Source organism: Calypte anna, chromosome 5A (assembly GCF_003957555.1).
Source record: "Calypte anna isolate BGI_N300 chromosome 5A, bCalAnn1_v1.p, whole genome shotgun sequence".
Taxonomy (NCBI): Eukaryota; Metazoa; Chordata; class Aves; order Apodiformes; family Trochilidae; genus Calypte; species Calypte anna.
Window position 1 is genome coordinate 6,396,917 of NC_044251.1, and position 23,966 is coordinate 6,420,882.

At 47.2% G+C, this 23,966-nt stretch overlaps 4 protein-coding genes across 9 annotated transcripts; 1 reads left to right on the forward strand and 3 right to left on the reverse strand.

Annotated features, from left to right (window-relative positions):
* Positions 1–1,011: 1,011 nt before the first annotated feature.
* FAM180B (family with sequence similarity 180 member B) lies at positions 1,012–4,761 on the reverse strand. Its single transcript, XM_008498243.2, has 3 exons — positions 4,683–4,761; positions 2,779–2,855; positions 1,012–2,309 (listed from the first exon to the last, which is right to left on the reverse strand). Exons 1-3 carry the CDS (start codon positions 4,747–4,749, stop codon positions 1,866–1,868), a joined length of 588 nt encoding a protein of 195 aa, XP_008496465.1. The 5' UTR covers positions 4,750–4,761; the 3' UTR covers positions 1,012–1,865.
* Positions 4,762–7,963: 3,202 nt separating this feature from the next.
* Positions 7,964–12,940, reverse strand: NDUFS3 (NADH:ubiquinone oxidoreductase core subunit S3). The gene is made up of 7 exons (XM_030451772.1): positions 12,830–12,940; positions 12,678–12,746; positions 11,800–11,897; positions 11,392–11,541; positions 10,549–10,674; positions 10,201–10,320; positions 7,964–8,218 (listed from the first exon to the last, which is right to left on the reverse strand). Exons 1-7 carry the CDS (start codon positions 12,873–12,875, stop codon positions 8,051–8,053), a joined length of 777 nt encoding a protein of 258 aa, XP_030307632.1. The 5' UTR covers positions 12,876–12,940; the 3' UTR covers positions 7,964–8,050.
* Positions 12,941–12,943: 3 nt separating this feature from the next.
* Positions 12,944–21,106, forward strand: KBTBD4 (kelch repeat and BTB domain containing 4). 6 transcript variants are annotated; one of them, XM_030451767.1, is made up of 4 exons: positions 12,944–13,005; positions 15,479–16,099; positions 18,586–18,692; positions 19,283–21,106. In XM_030451767.1, the coding sequence occupies exons 2-4, from the start codon at positions 15,508–15,510 to the stop codon at positions 20,141–20,143; spliced, it is 1,560 nt and encodes a 519-aa protein (XP_030307627.1). In that variant the 5' UTR covers positions 12,944–13,005; positions 15,479–15,507; the 3' UTR covers positions 20,144–21,106. The 6 variants fall into 6 exon arrangements, with proteins under 6 accessions (XP_030307627.1, XP_030307631.1, XP_030307626.1 ...); XM_030451771.1 differs by having other exon boundaries at positions 12,963–13,005; positions 15,415–16,099; XM_030451766.1 differs by having other exon boundaries at positions 12,983–13,123.
* Positions 21,107–21,113: 7 nt separating this feature from the next.
* On the reverse strand, positions 21,114–23,793 carry PTPMT1 (protein tyrosine phosphatase mitochondrial 1). The gene is made up of 4 exons (XM_030451773.1): positions 23,488–23,793; positions 23,311–23,391; positions 22,600–22,791; positions 21,114–21,349 (listed from the first exon to the last, which is right to left on the reverse strand). The coding sequence occupies exons 1-4, from the start codon at positions 23,656–23,658 to the stop codon at positions 21,218–21,220; spliced, it is 576 nt and encodes a 191-aa protein (XP_030307633.1). The 5' UTR covers positions 23,659–23,793; the 3' UTR covers positions 21,114–21,217.
* Between the last annotated feature and the right edge of the window lie 173 nt (positions 23,794–23,966).

Genomic DNA, 23,966 nt, shown 5'->3' on the forward strand with positions numbered 1-23,966 from the left:
GTTCCTGCAGGGTAGTGGGCACTGGCAGTGCCAGCCACAGCAGGGAAGCAAGAGGCTGGAAGGGCTCATCCTGGGGCACAGGGGTGCTGCTGCACTTCAGCTACACTCTGCTTTGTCTCCCAAAATGCATAAAACTGCAACTGGGCATCATCTTCAGTGCACACAAAACTTTGTGATATCGCCTGAGTTTAATTTATAACCTGCTCAACAGATAGAAATAACTCTTAAATTGATGCTAACAAAATACTGGGCTCTAAACAGTGCATTTTTGTCTGGGTCACCAAGGCAATCCCCTCAACCTTCATCCAGACATCTGTGTAACTCAGGCTGCATAGGCTCCAGCAAGACATTATTCCCATGCACCAGTGTCATCCCAGCTCAGCCTTTTGATGGTACACTGCTCACTGGATTTGTCTGCAGCCACTCCCTCCATCCATATCCCAGACATTACAGCCTGAGGGCATATTTGGGAAAAGGATGAAGGGGAGGGATTGGAGGTTTGTAAAAAAAACAAAACAAAAACAAACAAACAAACAAATGTCCCACACATTAGGTGGGACACTTGCTTACTAGAGGTTATTATTCAAATAAAATGCTGACTTTAACTCCTACATCCTTTGGGGGGAAAAAATAAAACCAAGCAACAACCAACCTGCTTTATGAGCTGTGTAAATCTGTCTTCTCCTGTCATAGCCCTAACCTGACCTCAAAAATCATTCTCTGTGCCATCTTGCTTTCAGGCTTCTTATTCCTGCCTCACCATTTCTCCTCTCCATCTGTTGGGCAATAACAGCTTAGAAAATAATGAACTAGGTCAAAAGCCACCAGTTCCCACTTCAAAAGTCACACATACCTCCTTTACTGAACATGGAAAATTACGAGTACATTAATAGGGAATTATGGATCCCACTATTCAAGTGCACACAATGAATGTTCAGAATTAATGTACCTACAATTGCAGCAGAAAATCCAATAGAAACAAACAAAAAAATCAAAGCAAACCCTCCCAAGTAGATAATTACATCTATTTAATTCCACAGTGCAGTGTGTACGACACAGGAAAGTTAATTATCTCTTTCTAAAAAAAAAGTGTGTTTTTTATTTTGATTGTGTATTTATTAGGTTTGGCTTGTAAAGTGCCATAGCTGTGCACAAAAACTTCACAGAGGAAGTTTAATCTGCTGAAGAATTAACTAGGTCACAGTTCTTAGGAATTTAAATGAGATTTAAAGAAGTGTTTTCCAAACTGATAACTGACACTAAGATATGGACGTATATAAATATAATATGCTATTACTAGAAAGCTTCACAGCATACGTACATTTACAGGTTGCTTTTTAAAGAAAAATGAAGAGAAGAGTTGGGACATGGACACATAAAATGTGATGCCACGTGAGCAGAAAGATGAAATTTGAAAGATGAAAAAGATGAAATTTGAAAGAAGAAACATTTGACCTGTATCATGAAACACAACAGCATCCGCTTAGCTGGATACTGGAGAAGAGAAAAGATAATGTATCTGGCTGAAACCTCAGGAGGAATGTAAGAAGGCTGAATTGAATTGTCTGAAATGAAGTCAGCTAGGATGGCAGTGTAACATCCTGGAAAAAAAACTGCAAGGGCATCTCTCCAATAAGCATCAGTGATCCTGATAGATACCACATCTAAAAAGCACTGCCCCTGTCAGCACAGCCCTCTTTAAAAAAAAAAAAAAAGAAAAAAAAGAGTGAAAAGCACTTTATAGTTCTGTCCTGTTTCCTTTAAAAATAAAAGCTAATTGTACAATGCCCTGAATTATGTAAAAAGCATTCTAAAGAACCAAGGATACAGCTGAAGTCAGGTGTGTCCTGCAGAGGTTTCCCTTATTAAGTGTCTCTCTTGGCCCTGGCCAGGTTAGAACGATAGAAATGTTTCAGAGATGCTAAATGTGAAGGTTTCTCCTTCCAGGGCCAGGAAGCCAGGAGGAGGGTAGTGTTTGCAGGGCAGAGCCCCTTGCACAGATCACGAAACATTTCATCAGCCAGCTGGGAAAAAAACCTAATCCAGATATTTTTATCCAGGCCCTGCACGGAGCGAACCTGATAGGCACAGAAAACACCGGTGAAAAGGAGATGATCAAACTCAGTGAGAGTCAGAGGGGTGTCAGTCAGTGAATAATATCTCAGGTGCTCCTCAATCTCTGTTGGTGTTTTGGGAACTTCTTCCTCTAAAATCCGCAGGAAGCGCCGTGCAGGGCGCAGGGAGGCCAGCTCATCATCCCATAGCTGGATTGGCCTGTTGGCCTGAATATCCAGCCCTCTCCAGAGCATCTGGAAGAGAAGAGCAGCATGCACATGGGAAGCCCAGCACAAACCCATCACCACTTAGAACCAAGACATAAAGCCATCTGCAACACTGCCAAATCTCAGGCCAGAACAAGAGGCGTCTGCTCCTTGACTCGCTGCCCAGATCCCACCTAATCCTACCCCATCTCCTTCTCTCCAGAACCACACCCCTTTGCTGACCAGCTCCGTGCCTCTGTTTCCCCAAAGGACTCATCCAGCTCTCACCTCCCACCCTGCCTCTCCAACCACAGTCCCTCTCTGACATGACCACCCTGGGTGACAGGGGTCCCTTGTCCCACCTCAGGTGGTTTTGAACCCTGCAAAGGGAGGGAGCACAAAACCCACTAGGGCATCATTTCCAAGGAATTTTCCAGTGTTCCCAAAACCCAGCAGGGATGAGAACAAGCAGAACGTGTGATTTTTTACATGCAGGCAGGTAAAGGCCCCAGGAGACCTCTAACATGATGTTGGCGTCCTCTGAGCCCTGGTGAGGATCTCTGGCTCTGGCATCTCTGCTGGGAGGATGTTCATCTGGAAGAAATCAGGCAGAGTTTGGTAATGCAAGGCCACAGCCCTTCCTGTTTATTTTTGTCATTTGGTTGTCAGTAACATCTTCAGTATTTCTGAGCTGCCACTGAGGGTTTGCCAACCGTGACAGATGCTGAGCAGGGGATATTGATAAGCAAAACAAGTTCCTCAAGGGAAGCAGCAGTGGTCAAGGGAGGCAAAGTGTAAATTCTGGATATGACAGCCCTTAGTCCTGCCAACAGAGCTAAAGCATACAGCAGCAGAGGCTCTTGCTTTGACAGGCAGCAAGGAATCCCCTCGTGCCCAGTACAAGTGTGGTTTGGTTTCTTGGCAGTCTTTACTGGAGAAAGTAATGCTGCCCGACAGAAGGAAGGTGCTGGGAGGCTTCTTGACCTGATGGTGGAAACATAGCCTGATGCCTATCCTGGTTTTTTACTTCTTCCCTGAGCATCTGCTGGCAGGATTAGAGAGTGAGTGTAAAAGAAACCTGGCTGGATGAATTGTGGCTCTTCTGTCCAGCTAAGTTCTTGCTGGGCCACCCGACATCACTTAAACTGGGAAAAAGGGATACAAGGCCAGAGGAATGAGTTTATTAATTTGAGAGTCACGTTAATCCTAAGAATTCCTCAATTTTCATTTACTAATACTACAGTGCTTTAGCTCTCTGCATTTGTTTTGCCTCTGTTATTTCTTTCTTTGTGAAAAAATTAATCCCATATACCCCTGGTCTAGGACTGCATCCTCTCTCTCCTCTGTGTTGATCAGCAGAAGTCATATAGTAAAGATCTTTTGCAAATCTTACAGACTCATCCTTCAGGTCAAGAAACATGAAATGGAAAAGCTCATATAAAAAAAATAAGCTCTCTGACACATCTTTTAATTTTATGGATGAAGGCTTTTTTTATGTAAAGAAGAGGGAGGATTCATGTTGAGCACTCCAGAGTTAAGGTAAGCAGGTGATTATGGAAACTACAGAAAGCATTTAATACTCTGTGTGTGTGATGACTACTACAAAACCCTGCTTCCAACTTTCCATTCTTGATTAAAGCTTTTCAGGGAGATGAAGCAGCAGCTGTCTGAAGAAGTACACTGCCACCCCCCAGGCTAGGAGGTTTGTTCCTCTGCACAGCTGCAGGCTTCCTGATCCAAGCCAGCTGTGGCTTTGGAATGTGAGTGGGGATGAAGCCGCTCTCCTGCTTTTTCAAGGATATGCTAGCAAGGCTTTTTGCCCAGGTAAAGAAGCTGTAGCATTTCTTTGCTGGTCTTCCCTCTGCTAACGGACCCGCTCACTTCACAGACCCTCTACTGAGAGACATCTGATTGGCAGCAAAGTCAGTGAATTTGTTGAGCAGCTGTCAGACTGCTCTTGTTAGTAACTTTGCAATTTATGCAGTGTTAGTTTTTTGAGTAAAACAAAAAATTAAACAAAGCTTGACAAGTAATTTTTAAAAATAATGACATGAATGTTTTGCAGAGATGGAAATGCTCCCTTATTTACTTTATTATTCATCAGGTTTGGGGCTTTTTCAAAAAAAGAATCAAGAAATCGCACAAACCTTGTTGCAAGACAAGGCTTTTTCAGCAGAGACATTTCAGAAAATCCCCTTCCCCCCCAAAAAAAACCCCTAGCAGCAGGTCTTCATCCTGCAAGCAGGTACAAGTACTTCCCCCAGTGCCCATCCCCAGCTGGGACCCCAGCTCTCTCCTGCCGCAGCACACTGCCTGTAGCATTCATTCCCCCAGCTCTGAAGCAGCAGCCAAAAGCCCTCTGGCACTGCAGGAACTTTTGCCAACCCAAGAAGCCTCATTGCTATCAGGTGCCACTCCTACCTGTCACCCTCTGGGATCCAGCAAACACCCACAGGACCAGCCAGGCGTGGAGCTGCTCCGGGGCCATGGCAGCCCTGGGCTGAGCCCTTTGCTGCTGTTTCTCTCTCCCCCCTGGCTGCTCCTGCTCCCAGCAGCCTCTCTTGGAGCAAATCCATCTTGGTTTCTTGGTTGCAAAGCTGGGAAGGGCTTGCAGTTCCACTTGCTGACCCTGAAGGATATTTTCCATCATGTTTTGGAAACTCGGAGGACTTTGTTGTGAAGTTTTGTTGGCAGAATTAAGCTTCTTTTCCAAAGACTGTTTCCCTGCTGCAGTTTATTATAGGAAGTTATTACTTGAAAGGAACTTCACTACACGTGATTGCCTCTGAAGGCACCTGGACCTCTTGGTCCATCCCACCTCTGCACAGTGCATCTGTCACATTCCTGTGATACTTGTGCTCAGCTCCTTGGCTTTATTTTCAGTTTTCCTTTTTCCTGAGTTCCAAAATCCACAATCTTGAAAAGTCAGATAAGGCCATGAGTCTGTGCAGATTCATGGAAGGGCGGTAGCAGCCAAAATATACAAGCAGGCAGCAGAGATGTCATTCATTCCATTCTGTATCAAACCTCCCAGAGGGACAACTCAAGAGACTGACCAAGCAAACAGCAAGGATCAGAGCCAGCCAGGCTTTAGCACCTCATTGTCCTGTGACAAGACTTCTGGGCTCCAGTGAGCCTGGTCTGCCTTAGAGGGCTCCATCCCACTGCACCTACTGCAGAAAAAGAACCTCCTCAGCCCTCACACAGCTTTTTGAAGATGTAATGAGATATGTGAAACATGGCCTGCTGCCACCTGGCCTACCTCACACTGCTCCCATGATCTCTGGTCTGCAGAGGTGCACAGCCCAGCTGAAACCCCCATCTGGATTTTAACTGGAGATCACTCATCAGGGCCTGTAGAGATGGTGTGGTGCAGGTGAAGACCCTGACACTCAATAGTCACACCCTCAGGGAGAGAAGTCTGCTGGCCCAGCTGTAAGGAGAACTGCCAGAGTTCTGGAAAACACCAGCAAAACTCACTGAGCTGGGGAAGCTCCACATGGTGCCTGAGAGCCATCAGCTGAAGTCTTTTTGTCTCTGTGGTACCAGAAAACTTCTAAATACTGTAAGTCAGCAACATCTGGCTTACAACTCATCCAACACCCTCTTTCAGCTGAGAAACCCAGCCCAGGCAAACAAACTTCATGGAGGCTGTGGACCAGGATTTGGAATCACTGAATGATAATCATAGAATGGTTTAGGTTGGAAGGGACCTTAGGGATCATCTACTCCAACCTGCCTGCCATGGGCAGGGACACCTCTCATTTAGATAAGGCCTCAAGAGAGAGCTGTGCTCCATCAAGCTGACCACAGCCTTGCCCACCAAGCACAAGGAACACAGAGCAAGGATGCACAACTGGCAAGGATGCAGTAGAGGAGGCAGTGTGCCAAAATTAGCAGCACTTTGTGTCAGCTCTTGTGCCCTGGGACAATGTGTCTGGATGAGTAAATTGCACTCTTCAGCTCCTAGATTTCTTTAGTGAGAATTTGGGTCCATTAGCAACTATTCCACACATTAAAGACCTGCTGGAGCCCACGCCTGTCCCCACAGGGCTGGTTACTTTTTCTAATGGAACATAGGCTGTGAGTCTTGGCATAGTGCCTCAAAAAAACTGGGAGAATGAGGAGGTGTGTGGGGAGAGCACATGCTTGATAAGGAATTTTCACAGTAACAGAAGTGGTGCTGGAACTTTTCTGTCTTGTGCAATATGCATTGGCATGCAAAGAGTCACCACAACAAAAAACAAGAGAACCAGCTGTGGAACATGTTGCAGGAAGGAATGAAAAGTACATTTCCTATTTAATCAGCTCAATTGATGGCAGATTCAATGTGGTGCTAAGAACTGCATAAAACTCTGAAGCTTCTGCTGATTGGTATTCCCCTCTTTCCCATAGAAGAGCTGTAATCTTTAAGGTGAGTGGCAAACAATACTGATTTTGAACAGAAAACACTGTTCTGAGTCACATCCCAAACACTGCCAGCCATAGCAGCCTGAAACAAATTAAAACAATTTGAAAAAATATTTAGAAGCCCATGCTGACCAAGCTGGAAACAAATAAACATGAAATCTGATTCTTACCATACAGTTCAGCTCTCTATTCTTGCAAACAGATTAAATTGTAGTCACAATGAGTACTTGCCCCTTTTTTTCTTATTACTGTCCCATCCCTTCTTTCAGTCCCCTTTTTAATTAGTTCTCTTAAAAAGCTTATGCAGATTCAGAGAATTCCTAAAAACAGCTTGTGAATTAGTTTATGAAGACTCTTGTGTAAGAGTTTTAAGACCTTAAGGAGGTCAGTCAGTTTTCTCATACAGAATTGTATTGCAGATTTTCTGGACTAAGGAAAAGGCACATTATTAATGGATGACTGCTGTAATGTAATCCAAGTCAAACAGGTGGTGGGTGGACCTAAACTACAGTATTTTTCCAGCTTTTTTGGAGAGGATGGAGGTTTTCCACAAGTGCAAAGATAGGAATAGTATTGCATCACACAGCTCAAAATAATTGGCATAGTGATAAAAAAAATCATAGACTCTTGCCTATGAGACAAGAGAAGGGAGATCTTCCTGGCTGCAGGAAAAAGCACAGTCTGAAGATTCTAGAAAACATAAAGACTGCTTGATTGTGAAGAAAAAAGCCAACAAAAGGGAGTGGTATGTGAGAGATGTTACCTGCAGCTCCTTCTGCTGGGAGAACAGGCACTGACCTAATAATTTGCAAAGAAACAATGCAGTGATCTCCATGGCTGTTTTAGCCTGGACCCAGGTACAACCTCTGTTGTCCTAATAGCTGTACCAGAACCATTTCCAAAAGCTTTGTGTGTTTCCTGTATTCTTACAGTCTTCCCAAAACCCATCTTGGAGCTGAGATCCTGCTGTCCCATTGCTCAGGACACACAGCAGCTTCAGAATAATTTCCTAGCAAGCCCTGAGGTTAGGATTTACACCTCAGGTTAGGATTTACACCTCAGGTTAGGATTTACACCTGCATGGACAGCTAGCAAAAGCAGTGTAGACAAAGCACAGGAGCTACAGGGAATGTCTGGACTCCATTTAATTTGCAAACCAAGAAGACAAATCCAGAGTCCTACAAGTCAAAGCAGCAGATAAACATCTCCCAGTTGTATTACCAGGATTACAAATTAGCACCCCTCACCTTGTGCTTTTCATCTAGTTTGAAAACAACATTCACGTCACCAAAGCCGGAAAGAATCTCATAGGAATTTATTATTATAAATACTATGTTAGAACAGAAGGGATGGTGTCATGCATCAGCTCCCTTCTGCTGCTATTTTGCATCTTCTTTCTTGGCTCCTGCTTCTATCTTCAGGGGTTCTGGAGCTGTACGATAGGCTGGAAATGCCTCCCAAGGACTGTTCAGGTCGAACTTGCGAAATTCCTGGGATAGCTCCACAGGTTCTGCCACCACCCGTTTGACTTCATCGTCGTACCTCAGCTGGAGCAGTGCAGAAAACACACATCAGTGTCTGCATACAGTCCCCATGGCACCTCTGCTGCTAAATGGACAGATTGCTGACCCAGAGCACCCCCTGGTACAGGCAATCCCATTTCTCTCTCCCACAGCTTCAGTTCTCCTAAACAAGAGCCCTCCGGATGCCACCAAGGACCCTGGGCTCTCCAGGAATCATAGAATCATAGAATTGGCTGGGCTGGAAGGGACCTCAGAGATCATCAAGTCCAACCCTTGATCCACTCCCGCTGCAGTTCCCAGCCCATGGCACTGAGTGCCACATCCAGTCTTTTTAAATATCTCCAGGGATGGAGAATCCACTACTTCCCTGGGCAGCCCATTCCAATGTCTGATCACCCTCTCTGTAAAGAAATTCTTTCCAATATCTAACCTAAACCTCCCCTGGCACAACTTGAGACCGTGCCCTCTTGTCTTGCTGAGAGTTGCCTGGGAAAAGAGCCCAACCCCCCCCTGGCTCCAACCTCCTTTCAGGGAGTTGGAGAGAGTGATGAGGTCTCCCCTGAGCCTCCTCTTCTCCAGCCTCAACACCCCCAGCTCCCTCAGCCCTTTCTCACAGGACTTGTGCTGGATCCCTTCACAGCCTCCTTGCTCTTCTCTGGACCTGCTCCATCACCTCAATCTCCTTCCTGAACTGAGGGGCCCAGAACTGGACACAGTTGAGGTGTGGCCTCACCAGAGCTGAGTACAGGGGCAGAATCCCTTCCCTGGACCTGCTGGCCACGCTGTTCCTGATCCAGGCCAGGATGCCATTGGCCTTCTTGGCCACCTGGGCACACTGCTGGCTCCTGTTCAGCTTCCTGGCAATCCAGACTCCCAGGTCCCTTTCTGCCACTCTGTGCCCAGCCTGGAGCTCCCCATGGGGTTGTTGTGTTGAACCTCATCCCATTGGAATCAGCCCAACTCTCCACTCTGTCCAGGTCCCTCTGCAGAGCCCTCCTGCCCTCCAGCTGATCCACACTCCCCCTCCAGAAAGAGAACCCTTCTTTGCTCCTACACACCTCAGGTGTCCTGGGTCACCACCCTGAACCCAGTTTCCAACAGGCAGCCCACATGAAATAAAGCATTTAGCTTGCCATGTGATAAAGGAATTTCTCCAGTCACTGAAATAAGGCAGCCTGTTCACCTGGCATAGTTGGGGACTACTCTCATGAATCTTCACAATGTGGCAGTTTGTTTGGTTTTAATTTTCCTTCTCAAGTGTAACACTCAGAACATGGGACAAAAAGACAAACAGGAAGAAGTGTGGGTGAGTACCAGACACTTCTGACTGCCCTGATTTATTCCCATGCAAGACCAGAATTCCAAACCACAGCTCAGGAGATACTGCCTGGTCCTCACCTACAGGATTTGCTGTTATTTCTGTTTTTCTTAAAACCTCCTCTTGCCTGCAGAACCTCACTGTTTTCTCCCAAGACTCAACTCAGAACTGCACAAAACAACTGCTTCTGCAAGGCAGTCATTAGGAACTAGACAGATACCAAACACACTCATTTCCCTTATGGTTTGACATACAGAGGTCTGGTAAATGGCAAGAGTCACTTCAACTTGAGTTTTATAACCTAGGCCTACAAAAGGAGTTCCAACTGCATTAAGAACAGTTCAGTCCTCCTTTCCTTGGGGACTCTCTGTCTTTGCACTGGAAATTTTAATCTTTCAGAAGACATGGTAAAAGCAGAAGCCCTTTCTCTACCTGACCTGACATGTCTCTGGTCATGAAATCTGCTCCATGTCTCTGGCCTCAGGCTGCCTTAACTTATTAGCCAACATTTTTTTATGACTTCCAGTTTCCATGTAGGAGATCTATACAACTCCTCTGGGACACAAACAAGTGAAAGACTCTTAATGCCTTTCAGACAAAGCACTGCAAAGCAATCTCATTTCTGTACTGAAGTTCAGGTAAAGTATTGGAGAGATTTGGTAACTTCAGACATGAGAGTATCTCCTACCTCCACGTAACCAGAGAGTGGAAAATCCTTCCGGAAAGGATGGCCCTCAAATCCATAGTCTGTGAGGATTCTCCTTAGATCAGGGTGGTTGGCGAAGAAAACCCCATACATGTCCCAAACCTAAATGAAAGGGAGTTACATTAGATTAGAAAAAAAGCAAACAACAAACAAACCTTCATGTATTATGTCCATAAAATCTCAGTTCTATGCAGTGCAGTGAAACTGATGCAGGAACTCATCCAAAAGCAAATCAAACACCCTTTTATCTCCTGTTCTGAAAAGGCAGCCAGTTTAAAGAGCAAAATGCAACCCCCCTCCACCTCTGCTCCCAAGTACACTGGGTCTCACCTCTCTTTCATACCAGTTTGCTGCCTTGTGCACAGACACAGCTGAGTCAAGAGGGGTCAGCTCATCCGTGTAGGTCTTCACGCGGATCCGACTGTTGAACCGCAGAGACAGGAGATTGTAAACAATCTGAGGCAAAACCAGAAAGGGTGTTAGTCTTGTATGGCATTTATGTATCTCTCTGCAGTACAGCACTGGGCTAAGCAAAGGCAAACACTGAAATTATTTCTGGATCAGCAGAATCACATTCAGCATTTTGGAGCTGGGAACTAAAAGGCACTGTTACAACTGAGGTTCCAGTAGTTGACCACTTCTATCTTTAGAAGCTGCCTTTTAAATCAGCTCTTCTATCACCAAATGACTCCTCCTCATCCAAGAAAGGGAATCAGCAAAAGGAAAGGAGAAATGAAAATGGATTTAATAAAAGTGCAAATAAAAGTAGTATCAATACAAAACACACAAAGCTATACTTGGGTCATATAATGGCTGCATGCTCCCAGCAGTGGGTGCCACATGTCAAACACTGCAAGCACCACAGCTCCCAGCAAGAGTGCAATGGCCACAGAAACAGGAGAACAGGCCTCAGGAGCAGAAGGACAGTCAAGAACCTCCAGGGATAGCAGTCACTGAGGAAAGAGACTTGTCACCAGCAAACTTCCCATTTTATAAGAACCCCTGTAGTATGAGTTTGACTACTGCTTCCACAACTACATGTTAAACAAAACCCTGCACTTCAGAGAAGTTTTTCCCTTTGCTGTCAGAAAGCAAAATATGAGGTCAGAATTGCAACAGCACCCACAGCACTTGTGAAACTCTCCAAGCCCTGCACCTCTGAGCAGCTCTTACCTCGAAGCGGTACTGCCGAGAGGGGACATCGACAGCAGTCAAGTCAGCCAAGGATTTAAACTGTGCATTGGTGTGATCTCGAAGGAAGGTGAGGACTGGGATGATCCCATCTGGGTGGATGAGAAGTTCCAGCTCATTGAAACAGGTCACCTGATGAAAACAGAGGAAAAGGCATGAGTACAAACACCCCAAGGACTGAACAGCAGGCTGAATCCAGCAGGACACCTGAACAGAGTACAACAGACACACAATGACATCAAATAAAAGGGCTTAATAACAGCAGTACATTTCATGGGATTCTCACAATCTTTCTTCCCAGAGCAACTGCTGAAAACAGCTAACTAACAAGTAGTGTGCTCATTGGGTCCCACTCCCCCCTCCCAGAACAGTTTCTTGAGCAGCACCCACCTGTACTTGCTGGATATACTTGGGCAGAATCTCAGCCACGTACTCCCCAAAGGCACATAGCTGCTTCTGTTCTACTTCATTTTTTGGTCTGACAGTTGCTAAGCAGAAAAATAAAGTTCCCAAGATTATGGCAGGGAATACAGAAAGCTACATTAAGTAAGTGATTCCAACCCCTGACTTTATAATGGCTTTAAGCAGTCTCAGAGCTGGCAGCTTTCAGACCCTGCCTGTCAGTAGCTCCTGTAGAAGCCAGGCTGCATCACCTTAGGTACCTGCAAAGCTTATTTATGGTAAATCCAAAGCTAAACACCACATAGATGTATTGTGGAGTATAACAGAGCCTAGATCATAACACAACATGTGTTCTGGCACACACAACACTCTGGAACTGGAGGAACTAGAGGCTTGGGTAAGAAGCCTGTGTCAGTGCTCAGCAGAAGGGCTTTTGTGCATTGTAAATGCAGGAGGGGGAACAGTCCAACAAGATGCCGGAGGAGCAAGTAATCAGATGAAGATGACAGAGATAACAGGACAGGCTGAACTTAGATACTGCTCATGACACCCAGCCTGGGTCTTGAACCGTTTGGGTTTTTTGGTTTTGTTTCATTTTCTTCAGTGTGCAATATAAACACGATTTTGTTTGTTGTGCCAGCACCTAAGCAACAACCCCCCCCCTCATCCCAGGTCATCAAAACACATCCCGTGTGTCTTTTTTGGTGGTTGTTATTGCTGGTTTGGGATCACAAACAACGAGCAGGATTCATGGCAACGAGGGGGCTAAGGAGCTGCCTCCCAGGCACAGCTCCGCACAACAGCAGGCGGGACCTGACTCGGACCCCACCGCACCCCAACAGCCCCTCCGCTGCCTCCCCACTTACGCCGGGTCTCCGCCGTAGAGCTCCCCGCCAGCCGGGCCTGCGCTGCCGCCGTCCCCGGGCCCAAGCCACCTGCGGGGAGAAACGGACATGGATCAACGACCACCGGCAACCGCCCGGCCCGGCCCGGGAAAGGTCCCCGGGGCGCCGCTCACCTCGCAGCGCAACCCGCGCCAAGCCCCTCGCCGCCGCCGCCAACATCCCCGCTGCCGGGACACGGATGGGCAAGGGCACGGACCGGGACCGGAACCGGAAAGCGGTGCCGACACCGCCGCCTCGGCTTCCCCCGGGGGGCGGAAGCTTGCGTGAGGCTTCCCGGGGACGCTTCCGGGTGGGTGTCCGGTAGCGGCGGGTTCCCGGCGCGGGGTGAGGGGGAGTGGAGGAGTCGCTGGGGCAGCCCGGGGCGGCGGGAGGCTCCGGGGGCGGCATGAAGGGAGGCACCGCCGCAGGTGGGTGTCGTGCGGCCGCCTTGAGGCGGAACGGCGGCCGGGGAGCCCGGCGGGAGCTGCCTGGGAGCGGAGGCGGCGGTGCTGGCAGAGCTCCGGGATGAGGCAGAGCCCCGGGATGAGGCAGCGCTTGCGGTGGGCTCCCGCGGATGTCGGGGCGGGAGCGTGGCCGTGGCGCCGGGGGCTGCCGCTTTTCCCCGAATCGTGTTTTCTGCCCCCGGAACTGGCAGGCGCTGTCGGGTGTGTCGGTGGGTTCCCCGGTACCGGGGTTGGTCACCTGTAGGCTGGCGTAGGGCAGGTCCTGGCTCTGGTCAGGCGCAGAAGGTGTGGGACGTAAAGGTGTTGATGCGCGGGAATTCTTTGGGGTTCCTGCGCTTCTCTTTATTTATAGTGGAGGTGCCGTGGGTGCACAGGGGAACTTTGTGCTTGCCGGGGAGGTTGTGAGGTGTATGGTGGGGCTTTTGGTATTTTGGTCATGACTTGAGCACAAGATCTCTGGAAACTGTACAAGGTGTTTGGGGCAGCTGGTTCTGCTGTGCCAAGAGGGCAGAGTACTTCATCCATCCATCTTATGGACTCAGAGTGGTTTGGGTTGGAAGGGACCCTAAAGCTCCCCCAGTTCCAACCCCTGCATGGGCAGGGACACCTCCCACCAGCCCAGGTTGCTCCAAGCCCCATCCAACCTGACCTGAGACACTGCCAGGGATGGGGCAGCCACAGCTTCCCTGGAAAACATGGGACAGGGGCTCAGCACCCTCACAACAAAGAATTTCTTCCTAATACCTAACCTAAATCTCCCCTCCTTCAACTGAAAATTGTTTCCTCTCCTCCTGGCACTACAAGCCCTTGTAAAAATCCCTTCCCAGCTTTCCTATAGGTTTCCTCCCTTGAGTACAGGAAGGCTGCTATAAGGTCTCCCCAGAGCATCCTCTTCTCCAAACTGAACAACCCCCCATCTCCTGGTGCTCTGCATGGTCACTGCAGCATTCTGTGCTGGAGTTCTGAGTGCCTTGATTGTAAGGATCAAGAGCTTGAACTGAAATGGGAGCCAATTTGCAGGCTTGGTACTTGGTAGAGCTGGAAAAGTAGCACTGATGTGTTCCTTCCTGATGGCATTTCCTCATTCTCTTACGGAGTAATACACAGGTACTTTTCAGGCAGGCCAGAACAATGGTATAATCACAGTAAGGGTACAATTAAGGAAGGGCACAATTAGGTAAGGGATGGGACAGACCTGTCCAGCCAATTAGTGATGCAGACACTACTTCTTGTGAATAAAACTTGATCAAGGATCTCCTGTATCAAACTGGTATCTTACAGAGCTACTGTAACAAAATGCATGTTTGACAAAGTAAAGTATGGAGGAATAACTATGAATCTCCTGGAGAAAGATCCTGCACCTTGGGAAACATTGTACTGGAAATCGTGTTGAGCATTAATTGAAGAAATTTATGGTATCAGTCACCATGGCTGATGGTTGAGGTGAAAAGTTTAAAGTTAATGCAAGTGGGCATCTTTTTGCACCTAATGTTTGTTAAAAAAGAGCTCTTTTCTACAGCAGTCCTTCTCTGGTTCAGAACCTCTTTGACCCACAAACTACTTGGAGCTCTGCAAACAATCTCTGGTACCTAGTAAGAGGTGTTATCTTTTAAACTGAGTTCTCCTTACCACTTGGAATACAGTGGCTAACAACATCTAACAGGCTGTTTTGCATGCTGAATGTTTCTGGCACATTAACAAACTGAGTGTAACCATCAGTTATCTCATTTGGTTAGCCTGAAGGGCTGGTGGTTGTGTCTGGCAGACTTCTTGTCCATCTTTTTTGGTAAAATCCAAGTTCACCTTGCTTGATGCCACACACATTCATTGTCTGAGTTTCAGATGATAATTAACTCCTGGTGATACGAACTGCTCTCTGTGGTCTTCATTAGTGTGATGCTGTAATCCTTCTCCTGTGTAGCCCAGCTATGGTGTTGCCACATTCTTTTGGCTTTGAGAGTTTCCTAGGGTGGTTGCTGGACTTTCCCCTTGAATAACTGCTGCAGCGTTTCTTTGTGTTGGTGAAATGAGTGGTGAAAAGATATGCACATCTCCCAGCTCTGCTGGGACCTGATGCTCACTGTGCTGGAAGTCTGGTATATATTATAATTTTAATTATGCCAACTTCTCTTTTTTTGTTGGTTGTTTTGTTGGTTTTCTTGTTTGAGGTTCTGAAGCTCAAGCTGCGCTATTTATATTCAGTCTAAAATATGCTGGCCTCTTACCAAAACATTTGATTTTTTTTTCCCCTGTAGCCTGAAGTACTGCATCATCTTGTTAGTGGAGAGAGAAAGCCATATAATCATTGTGATTTTACAGATTGCTGGAGGTCTGATCTGTGCAGCACCATGGACTCATCAGAAGAGACCGGAGGCTCCTCTGCAGAAGAAAACTACTTTGTGAACTACACCTTCACCGACCGCTCCCACTCAGGCCGTGTGGCCCAGGGCATCATGAAACTGTGCTTGGAGGATGAGCTCTTTGCTGATGTTACAATATCGGTGGAAGGCAAAGAATTCCAGCTGCACCGTTTGGTCCTCTCAGCTCAGAGCTGTTTTTTTCGTTCCATGTTCACTTCCAACCTAAAGGAGGCCCACAACAGGGTCATTGTGCTACAGGACGTTAGCGAGAGTGTCTTTCAGCTCCTTGTGGACTACATCTACCACGGGACTGTAAAGCTGAGAGCAGAGGAGTTACAGGAAACCTATGAAGTGGCAGACATGTACCAGCTGACTGCCCTTTTTGAAGAGTGCTCACGTTTTCTGGCCCGGACGGTGCAGGTTAGGAACTGTCTGCAGGTGATGTGGTTGGCAGATCAACACAGTGATGTGGAGCTCTACACAGCTGCCAAGCACTGTGCAAAGTCACATTTGTCTCAGCTGCAAGACACAGAGGAGTTCCTACACCTGCCTGTCCGCCTGCTGACAGACATCCTGACAGGTAAGGAGCCAGGGTATGGATGGAGGAAGACACCTTCAGACAGTGAACCAGAGGTTGAGCAAAAAGGGTGGAAAGATCCAAGCTTTCAGACTGTCTGTTCAGAGGCTTAGCTAAGCCAAGTAAAGCAGAACGTTCAGGATAACTTAATTCTGAATTGTTACTGGATGTGAAGCATGAATGAAAAAGGGGCACAGAGGATGCTGGTAATTCCCAGCAGTTCCTGAGTCAACAGGTCAGTAGTACTGCAGGTTTTTAAACCTAAGTTGGTGACTTTCAAAAATGCAATTTATTTTTATTTGCATTAAAAGGAAAACAAAGCAGTCTTAGCAGAAACTGACATCTTATGAGCGCAGTCTTTTTTTTTCTTTAGTTCATAATCATTTAACATAGTAATACATCAACTTGGCATTGTAAGAAGGTATTTTTAGACTACTTTAGTGTTACTAACAATTGTACATCCTTGTTAGGATTATCTAGGCTAGGCACCCAGCTGCCTGAAGTAGAGGCACTCTAACTTAGATATTACAGTAATTGCCATTCTTGTGAAGACAATGGCCTTCCAGAGTAATTGCAGTGACTCAGGGTTGTGATGGATGTGTTAAAACATAGGCCAGCTGCCAACAATCCTGAAAGATTCTCTGCTGCCCTGGCAGGTACAGCCAGTGCTTGAAAACCTCTCTGTGATGCCACACTCACAAACCCATTTTTGTGCATTTATGTATCATGGCCAGAGGAAGCAAGAAGCAGCTCATGCATTCAAGTGTTCTGGACTAGGGACCAAAAAGATTGCCTCTTCTGGCTTCAATTAAATCACGTTGTAAAAGATTAAATAGCTGTACTTTGTGTGTCATGTACTTTATATCCTGTTACAACATCAAGCCTACCATGACTGCTTTGTATGGAATGCTGGCAACTCTGTCCATAACACATAAAGTGCCTTTAAAGTTTATGCTGTGCATATGAGAACCTTTACACATAAGGCATTATGTTCTCTTTGTTGCATCTAAAGAAATTGACAGTCAAAAACCTGTTGAGAATATATAAGTGATAGCTCAAACAAAACTATGTTAAAATTAGAGTAATTTTGGTAACTAGCTAAAGTTTTTAAACTAAGTTGTGACCTTACTAAAAAAAAGGTATTCCTAAAATGGTGAAATAAAGCTATAGAGGTCAGTTGGCCTCAGCTTCCTAATAGGGATTCCATACAGTGACCATAGTTTTAGGACTACAGCCATTAGTGTTTGTGGTTCTAAATTCAAACAATTGCTCTAGAAAATATGTTCCCATGCATCGTATATTTCCATGTATGTAATCACATCACTCAATATTTATGCCAGAACTTAACTCATGAAGTGGATTAAAATCTGAAATCTGCTTCTGTTGCTGTGGGAAAAATCTTACTGGTTTGCATTTCTTCCATCTTTGTGTATTGAATAGGCAGTTAAACAGAGGAAGCTGTTGCTGGCAAGGACTAAAATAAATTTCATGAGGACAGTAATTTATTAAGCTTACTTTTTGTTGCACTTTAGGAGCCATTTCAAAATCAAAGTTTTTCCTTTTAGCCACTACATATGATGAAGAGCTTACAAAAATTCCTTTTACAAGTAAACAGAGTTGAAAATACCTGTTTTTGATCCAGTCTTCCCCTCCCTGCCAGTATAGAGGAAAGTGTAGGAATTTGTCTGCTGCCTTCAGTATCATTGAATTCAGGGTTTGTCATGAGAGCAGACTACAAAATCAGAGAACCTTCATAAGGAAACCTCTTAGTTAATACAGGCTACTGTGATAGGAGCTAGCTGGATTTCAAGTGAATAAATACCTAAAATCTGTCAGGTGATGTACGGCTGACGATGATGCAGTTGTTTGTGGCACGACCCAAAAAACTTTTATTATGTCTGGAAACAAAATTGAAAAGTGATACAGTCTTTTAAGTGTTTCCCACCATCACCCTGCTAAGGAAAGCTGTAGCTGCTCGTTGGGGATTTCCAAATGTTAAGAGGATAGCAGCAACACCAGATGTTCAGTCTTGAGGGTCAGCTGTCTGACAGTGCTCAGAGAAAGAAAATTTCTGCAGAGGGCTTGTGCTAGGAGGGTCAGAAAGGCAGCTACTGCAGTTTTCAACTAAGAGAACCTCTTTGCCTAAATGCTTAAATGAGAAAATATTTTTCAGTATCACAGATCATCTGAGTTCTCTTTCCTGCCTTCTTCCTCTCAAATGTGGATTCCTTTCTTGAAACTCATCCAAAGTGCTTAGGATCTGGCAGCTCTGTCTTCTGACACATATCCAAACTGGTTTCATGCAGGTGTCTGGCTGGCAGTGCTGCTCCTACCTGCCAAAATCTATAAACCTCTGTAACTTTTTTTCATCTCTAGAAAGCAAGGTTTGTGGTGGGAGTCGAGGGGAGGGAGTCACAGGAAAAGGATGTTCCTGAGCACATACACCTTTGTCTAGATATCATAAAGGCCTTTCTGTCCCCAAACTGCAGATGGCGTTCCCTGTTCTCAGAATCCAACAGTTGCCATAGAAACCTGGATCAACTTCAACAAGGAGGAGCGAGCGGGCTTTTCAGAGACCCTGCGATCGAGTCTGAAGGTACAAAAAGATTTTGTGTTCCAGGGCTGGTGTAGCACTTGCTGGTGTTGCCCTTCCCAAGGCAGCAGGGTGTTCTGAAGCTCACAGGTGTGACTCCAAAGTTGGGAAACCCAAGTGCCATTGAAATTCACAGTTCGTGTGTAAGGAATGCTTTTGTAGTCAGAAATAAATAGCAACACTGCTGACAGCTTTCTTAATTTAACCTGAGGCTGCTTTCACTAGTGACTGGAAGACTGACACAAACAACTTATTCCACCAACAAATTTCACCAGTTATGCTCAGTGACCAAAGAGACCGTTCAGAAATCTGAGTTTGGCATTACCCTCATAACAGCTCTGCTCCGTCAGTGATGGAACCAGCCCTTGGCTAAAACAGATGCTTGGGTTCCAGTGAGGTCTGTTGTTCTTCTGCTGTGACAGAGGTGATTGGGACCTTGAAAAGGCTCTGAGGCTCTGAATGCTGCAGGGTCGCAAACCCTCAGGCCCGCGGGTGGGTCCTGAGCTGAAAAGTTTGGGTTTTTTTTAGGTGCCACTGATGCTTGTGTATACAGCTCCAATTCTGCTGGCTCACACACTCCTCCTTTCCCTCAGGTGATCGGAGAAAACGTTCACATCTACCTGATTGGGAAGGAGTCGTCGCGTACGCACTCACTCGCCGTCTCCCTGCACTGTGCTGACGATGACTCCATCAGTGTCAGTGGCCAGAACAGTCTGTGCCACCAGATCACTGCAGCCTGCAAGCACGGCAGTGACCTCTATGTCGTCGGGGGCTCCATCCCCCGGCGCATGTGGAAATGCAACAATGCAACCATAGACTGGGAATGGTGTGCCCCCCTGCCCCGAGACCGGCTCCAGCACACCCTGGTCTCCGTGCCCAGCAAGGATGCAATATATTCCCTAGGGGGAAAAACTCTGCAGGACACCCTCTCTAATGCTGTCATATATTACAGGGTACGAGATAACGTCTGGACGGAGACCAGTCAGTTGGAAGTGGCGGTGTCTGGAGCTGCAGGTGTAAACCTAAACGGTGTCATTTACCTCCTGGGGGGGGAGGAAAACGATTTGGACTTTTTCACCAAGCCCTCTCGGCTGATCCAGTGCTACGACACCAACACGGAGAAGTGCCACGTGAAGCCCTACGTGCTGCCCTTTGCCGGGAGGATGCATGCTGCCGTACACAAGGATGTGGTGTTCATTGTGGCCGAGGGGGACTCCCTGCTTTGTTACAACCCCCTGCTGGATAGCTTCACCCGGCTGTGCCTGCCAGATGCCTGGAGCTCAGTTCCATCCCTCTGGAAGATTGCCAGCTGCAATGGCAGCATCTATGTTTTCCGTGACCGCTACAAAAAGGGCGATGCGAATACTTTTAAACTTAACCCAGCCACTTCCGTTGTGACAGTCACAAGTGGCATCAAAGTGCTGCTCACCAACCTGCAGTTTGTCCTGGCCTGAGCAGGAAAAATGGGCCCAGCTGCAGCAGTTCCGCTGTGTAGCTGAGGCACCCACCACTCCCAGTTACTCTGAGCTCACAGCACCCAGTGAAGACCCCATCCTCTCTGCCCCTGTGCAGAGGAAGTGCAGACTTCCTGGCTGCAGGCTGGTACTTTTACACAGCACTACTAAAGTTGAACTGAAGCATCTTAGATTTCAGAGGGACTAAATGCTATTAACTTTGATCCCTTGATGATAAGCTGCTTGTGTCTGAGGCCCAAACTGCAGCAAATGGCTTTTTTAGCTGGAAAACAATCTGCCAATGATAAATCCTATAGCATATGTACAATGTCCTTGGCCCAGACTGCTAGTTTTACTGCCTGGTAGACTGTGTTGCTAAGGTTTCAGTCACAGTTAGACATGTACTACGTCCTCCAGGGCACAATGGAGACATTTAAATATTCCTGTGTCCCTGTTGTAGGAGGAGGGTCTGGCAGAAATATTTACAGCAGACAGATTCCAGAGCTGACCCCGAGACATTTAGTAGGTTGTCTCATTCAGCACTTCTAGAGGAGTGGTAATGAACTGGGAAATTGCTTACTGCTCTGTCATCACAGCATAAAGAAGGAGATCCTTTTTATAAGCATTGGCTTTCTTTACTGTATAGAGAATCCCCACCTGTCATCATAACATAGTGTTGGTGAGACAGAATTAAGATCACGTTCTCCTACACCTCTCTGTTGGCACTGTAACCCTTTGGGTAAGAATCTGAATAAAGTCTCTGCTGAGACAAAGTTGTTTTTTTTTTTTTTCCCTTTACTGCAAGTATTATAGAACTTTGGGTGGATTGCAGTGTGGCACAGCACTGATTCCTGGTGTGGGAGAGAAGAGCTGGAGGGCTCCCAGTTGAACTAAGATATTCACCATAAGAAAAAAAGCTTTAATGAAACAGCCCAACCTCACCTTTACTGTAATTGGCGTAAAAACTTCTTTATTGATAATCAAGAAGTACAATGGTAAAGCCTTCATTAATTAGATCATTAAAACAAGCTTTCTTTAAAGCTTGAAAACAGATTTTGATAGTTCTTACTGACACTATGCAGTTGTTCCAGCCATCATGTTCCTGTAAAATGTCTCCAGGACCTGGACTTGCTTGTGCCGAATGAGGATGTGCGGACGGATCTTGGCAATAGCCTCTATTGCTTCCTGAGGGCTCCACTGATGCAGCTGAAAAGGCAGAAACCTTGCAGTGAAAATACATTCCATCTCTGCAACAGTTAACAGATCATTCTCAGCAGCTACATGTAACATAAGAGTTGTTAAAAAACTTGTTGCTTTACCCCTTCTGTTTATTTCGTGTTCCTCTCAGAGGGGCCTGAATATCAATGCAAGCCATCAAATGAGTCCCTCAGTTAAAGAGGGATGGTTGATGCCTGGGACCTCCATTTGTGCTTCTGTGATATTGTGATAATTTTCTGGCCCTAGTGCCACCAGACCAGAGCAAAAAGATTGGGGTTGGGTTTTTTTGTTTCCTTTTTGTTTTGTTTTGTTTTTCTTAAACTTTACCAGTACTCCCATGGCATTTCAGCACCTAGTTGAGAAAATTTTCCCTTCAGCACTTAAGGAAAAATTTCCACAGAGCACTTAATGACACAAACAGAAGAATACTCAGGTGGGATTGTGTTCATAGTGCTTGCTTACCCAGTTGGGTCTGCAGAGGAACTTTGAAAACAGAAGTCCCTTGATCCTGAACTGTATTTATTGAAAAGCTTAGAGGCTTGCTATGCCAGTTAACCAAGGAGGAAATCTGAGCAACAAAAATGGATGTTTAATCTGCTCAGCGCATCTACCCTCAGAAGTGATTTGTTATTCCCATTTCAGTCTGTTCCTCCAAAGAAAGAATTAACAAAATCACTCAAAACCTGTCGAGGACTATATTAATGGCTCAGAAAAGTGAGCAGCTTCCTGAAGACTGATCCACCAGCCCCAGCAGCAGATATCAGCATCAGAACACACGTTTCAAAGCTTTGTTGCAACAACAGTTGGTCTTCCCTGTGAGATCAGAACATCTTTGCCTGTGCTAATAACTGAGCTGGCAGAGGCAGACTGTACACATGAATGAAGAGACCACTTACAATGGCAGCTACAGTGCAGCTTCATCAGTCTCCTCACCAGTGCAGATGAATGAGATGTGCAAATATAAACTGGATTATCACTCCTGGACTGCAGTCCAGGAGACATTTTCTCTTGTTCATTTCCCTTGCATTTGACACACTCTACAAAACAGCAGCGTAAGTTTGGGGCCTGGCTATCTACCTCTCTTCAAATGGGTCTCCAGTCCAAACTATATAAAATAATTTAATATTCATGCACCTGCAGATGCTCAGGATTCTTGAGCAAAAACAGATTGTAAAGGTTGGGTGTATTTGTCCAGACTGTCTGAAAATAAACCCCATTTAGCATAGAATCCTTCTTACTTGAATTAAATATGCTGCCACCACGGTGGCACTGCGGAAACGTCCTGCCTTGCAGTGCACGTAGACACTGTTACCACAGGCTCGGTGTTTCAGAATGAATTCAACACCCTTGAGGAGATTTTCCAAGGTAGGAACTCCAGTTAGGTCCACGGTGCTGAGACGCAGTTGCTCCACGCCCATTGCCTCCCATTCCTGAAATGGAGAGAGCAGATTTGATCAGTTAACTTCTTGGGGTTTTCGTTGGGTTGGTTGTGTTTTTTTTTTTCCCAGAAAGAAAACGGGAACAGTTGAGATGCTTGGGAAAAATCTGTGAGGTTGCATGCAGACTTTGAAGGACAATCCTTTGCATCAGATGTATGAAAACTTAAGTTCTCACCTACCCGAAAGGAGAAGGGCACTCAAAAGAGGTAGTTCAGCTAAAAAAAAAAAAAGGAGGGGAGCTGGGATCTCTTCTCAAAACAAAAGGAGGTGTTGTATTTGCACAGCGATGGGCTGGGATTGACTACCCCCTTCCCTCTCGCCACTGCAGCTCTAACTCTTCGCTTGCACCCTCACGGTTTTTTGTCACATCGTTTCTAAAGTCGGCTTAGATAGGAAGAGGCCACTTCTTGGCTTCCAGAGGACTTGGGGACCTCTGCCAGGGTTTCGGCAGGAGGCGGCCGGAGCCTCACGCGAGGGGCAGGGACCCTTCCCGGGGGGCGCCGGCCTCACCTGGGCGGAGAAACAGAGGAAGCGGGTCTCGTACTCCTCGTTGAGGGTGACCACGGCGCGCACGTTCTCCTCCGCCACCAGCTGCGGGCACAGGCACCGTCAGGCACCGTCAGGCACCGTCGGGCACCGTCGGGCACCGTCGGGAACCGCTGGCCCGGCCCGGCGCGCCCGCCTTACCCTGCGGCTGCGTCCCCTCAGGGGAATGGCTCCCAGCAGCACGGCTTCGTCGATGCGGTGGAACCAGGGCCGGCTAGACCCGGGCAGCTGCGCCCACGCCGCCGTGTACAGCAGCGTCGGGTAGAAGAGCAGCCGGGCCGCCCCGGCGCTCAGCGCTGCCGCCAGACCCATCCCCACGGCGGGCAGGGCCGCGCCGCACCGGGCCGGGACACCCGAGGGGCGGGGGAGGGAAAAGGACGACCGCACCAAGGCTAACGAGGCGAAGGAACCCGCGGCGGAGTCGGGGCTGGAGAGGGGGCCCTGGGCGGGGCGGCCCGAGCGGGGCGGTGCCGGGAGTGGGGCGGGGAGGGGGCCGCGGGGCGGCCGGGAAAGGCGGGAGCGCAGCCCCGGCCCCTCCACCTCGGGGCCGCTGTGGTCTCTCCCGGAAGCGCCGCCATCTTGCGGAGCCGGCCTGGGGCGGCGCAGGGAGCGGAGCGGGC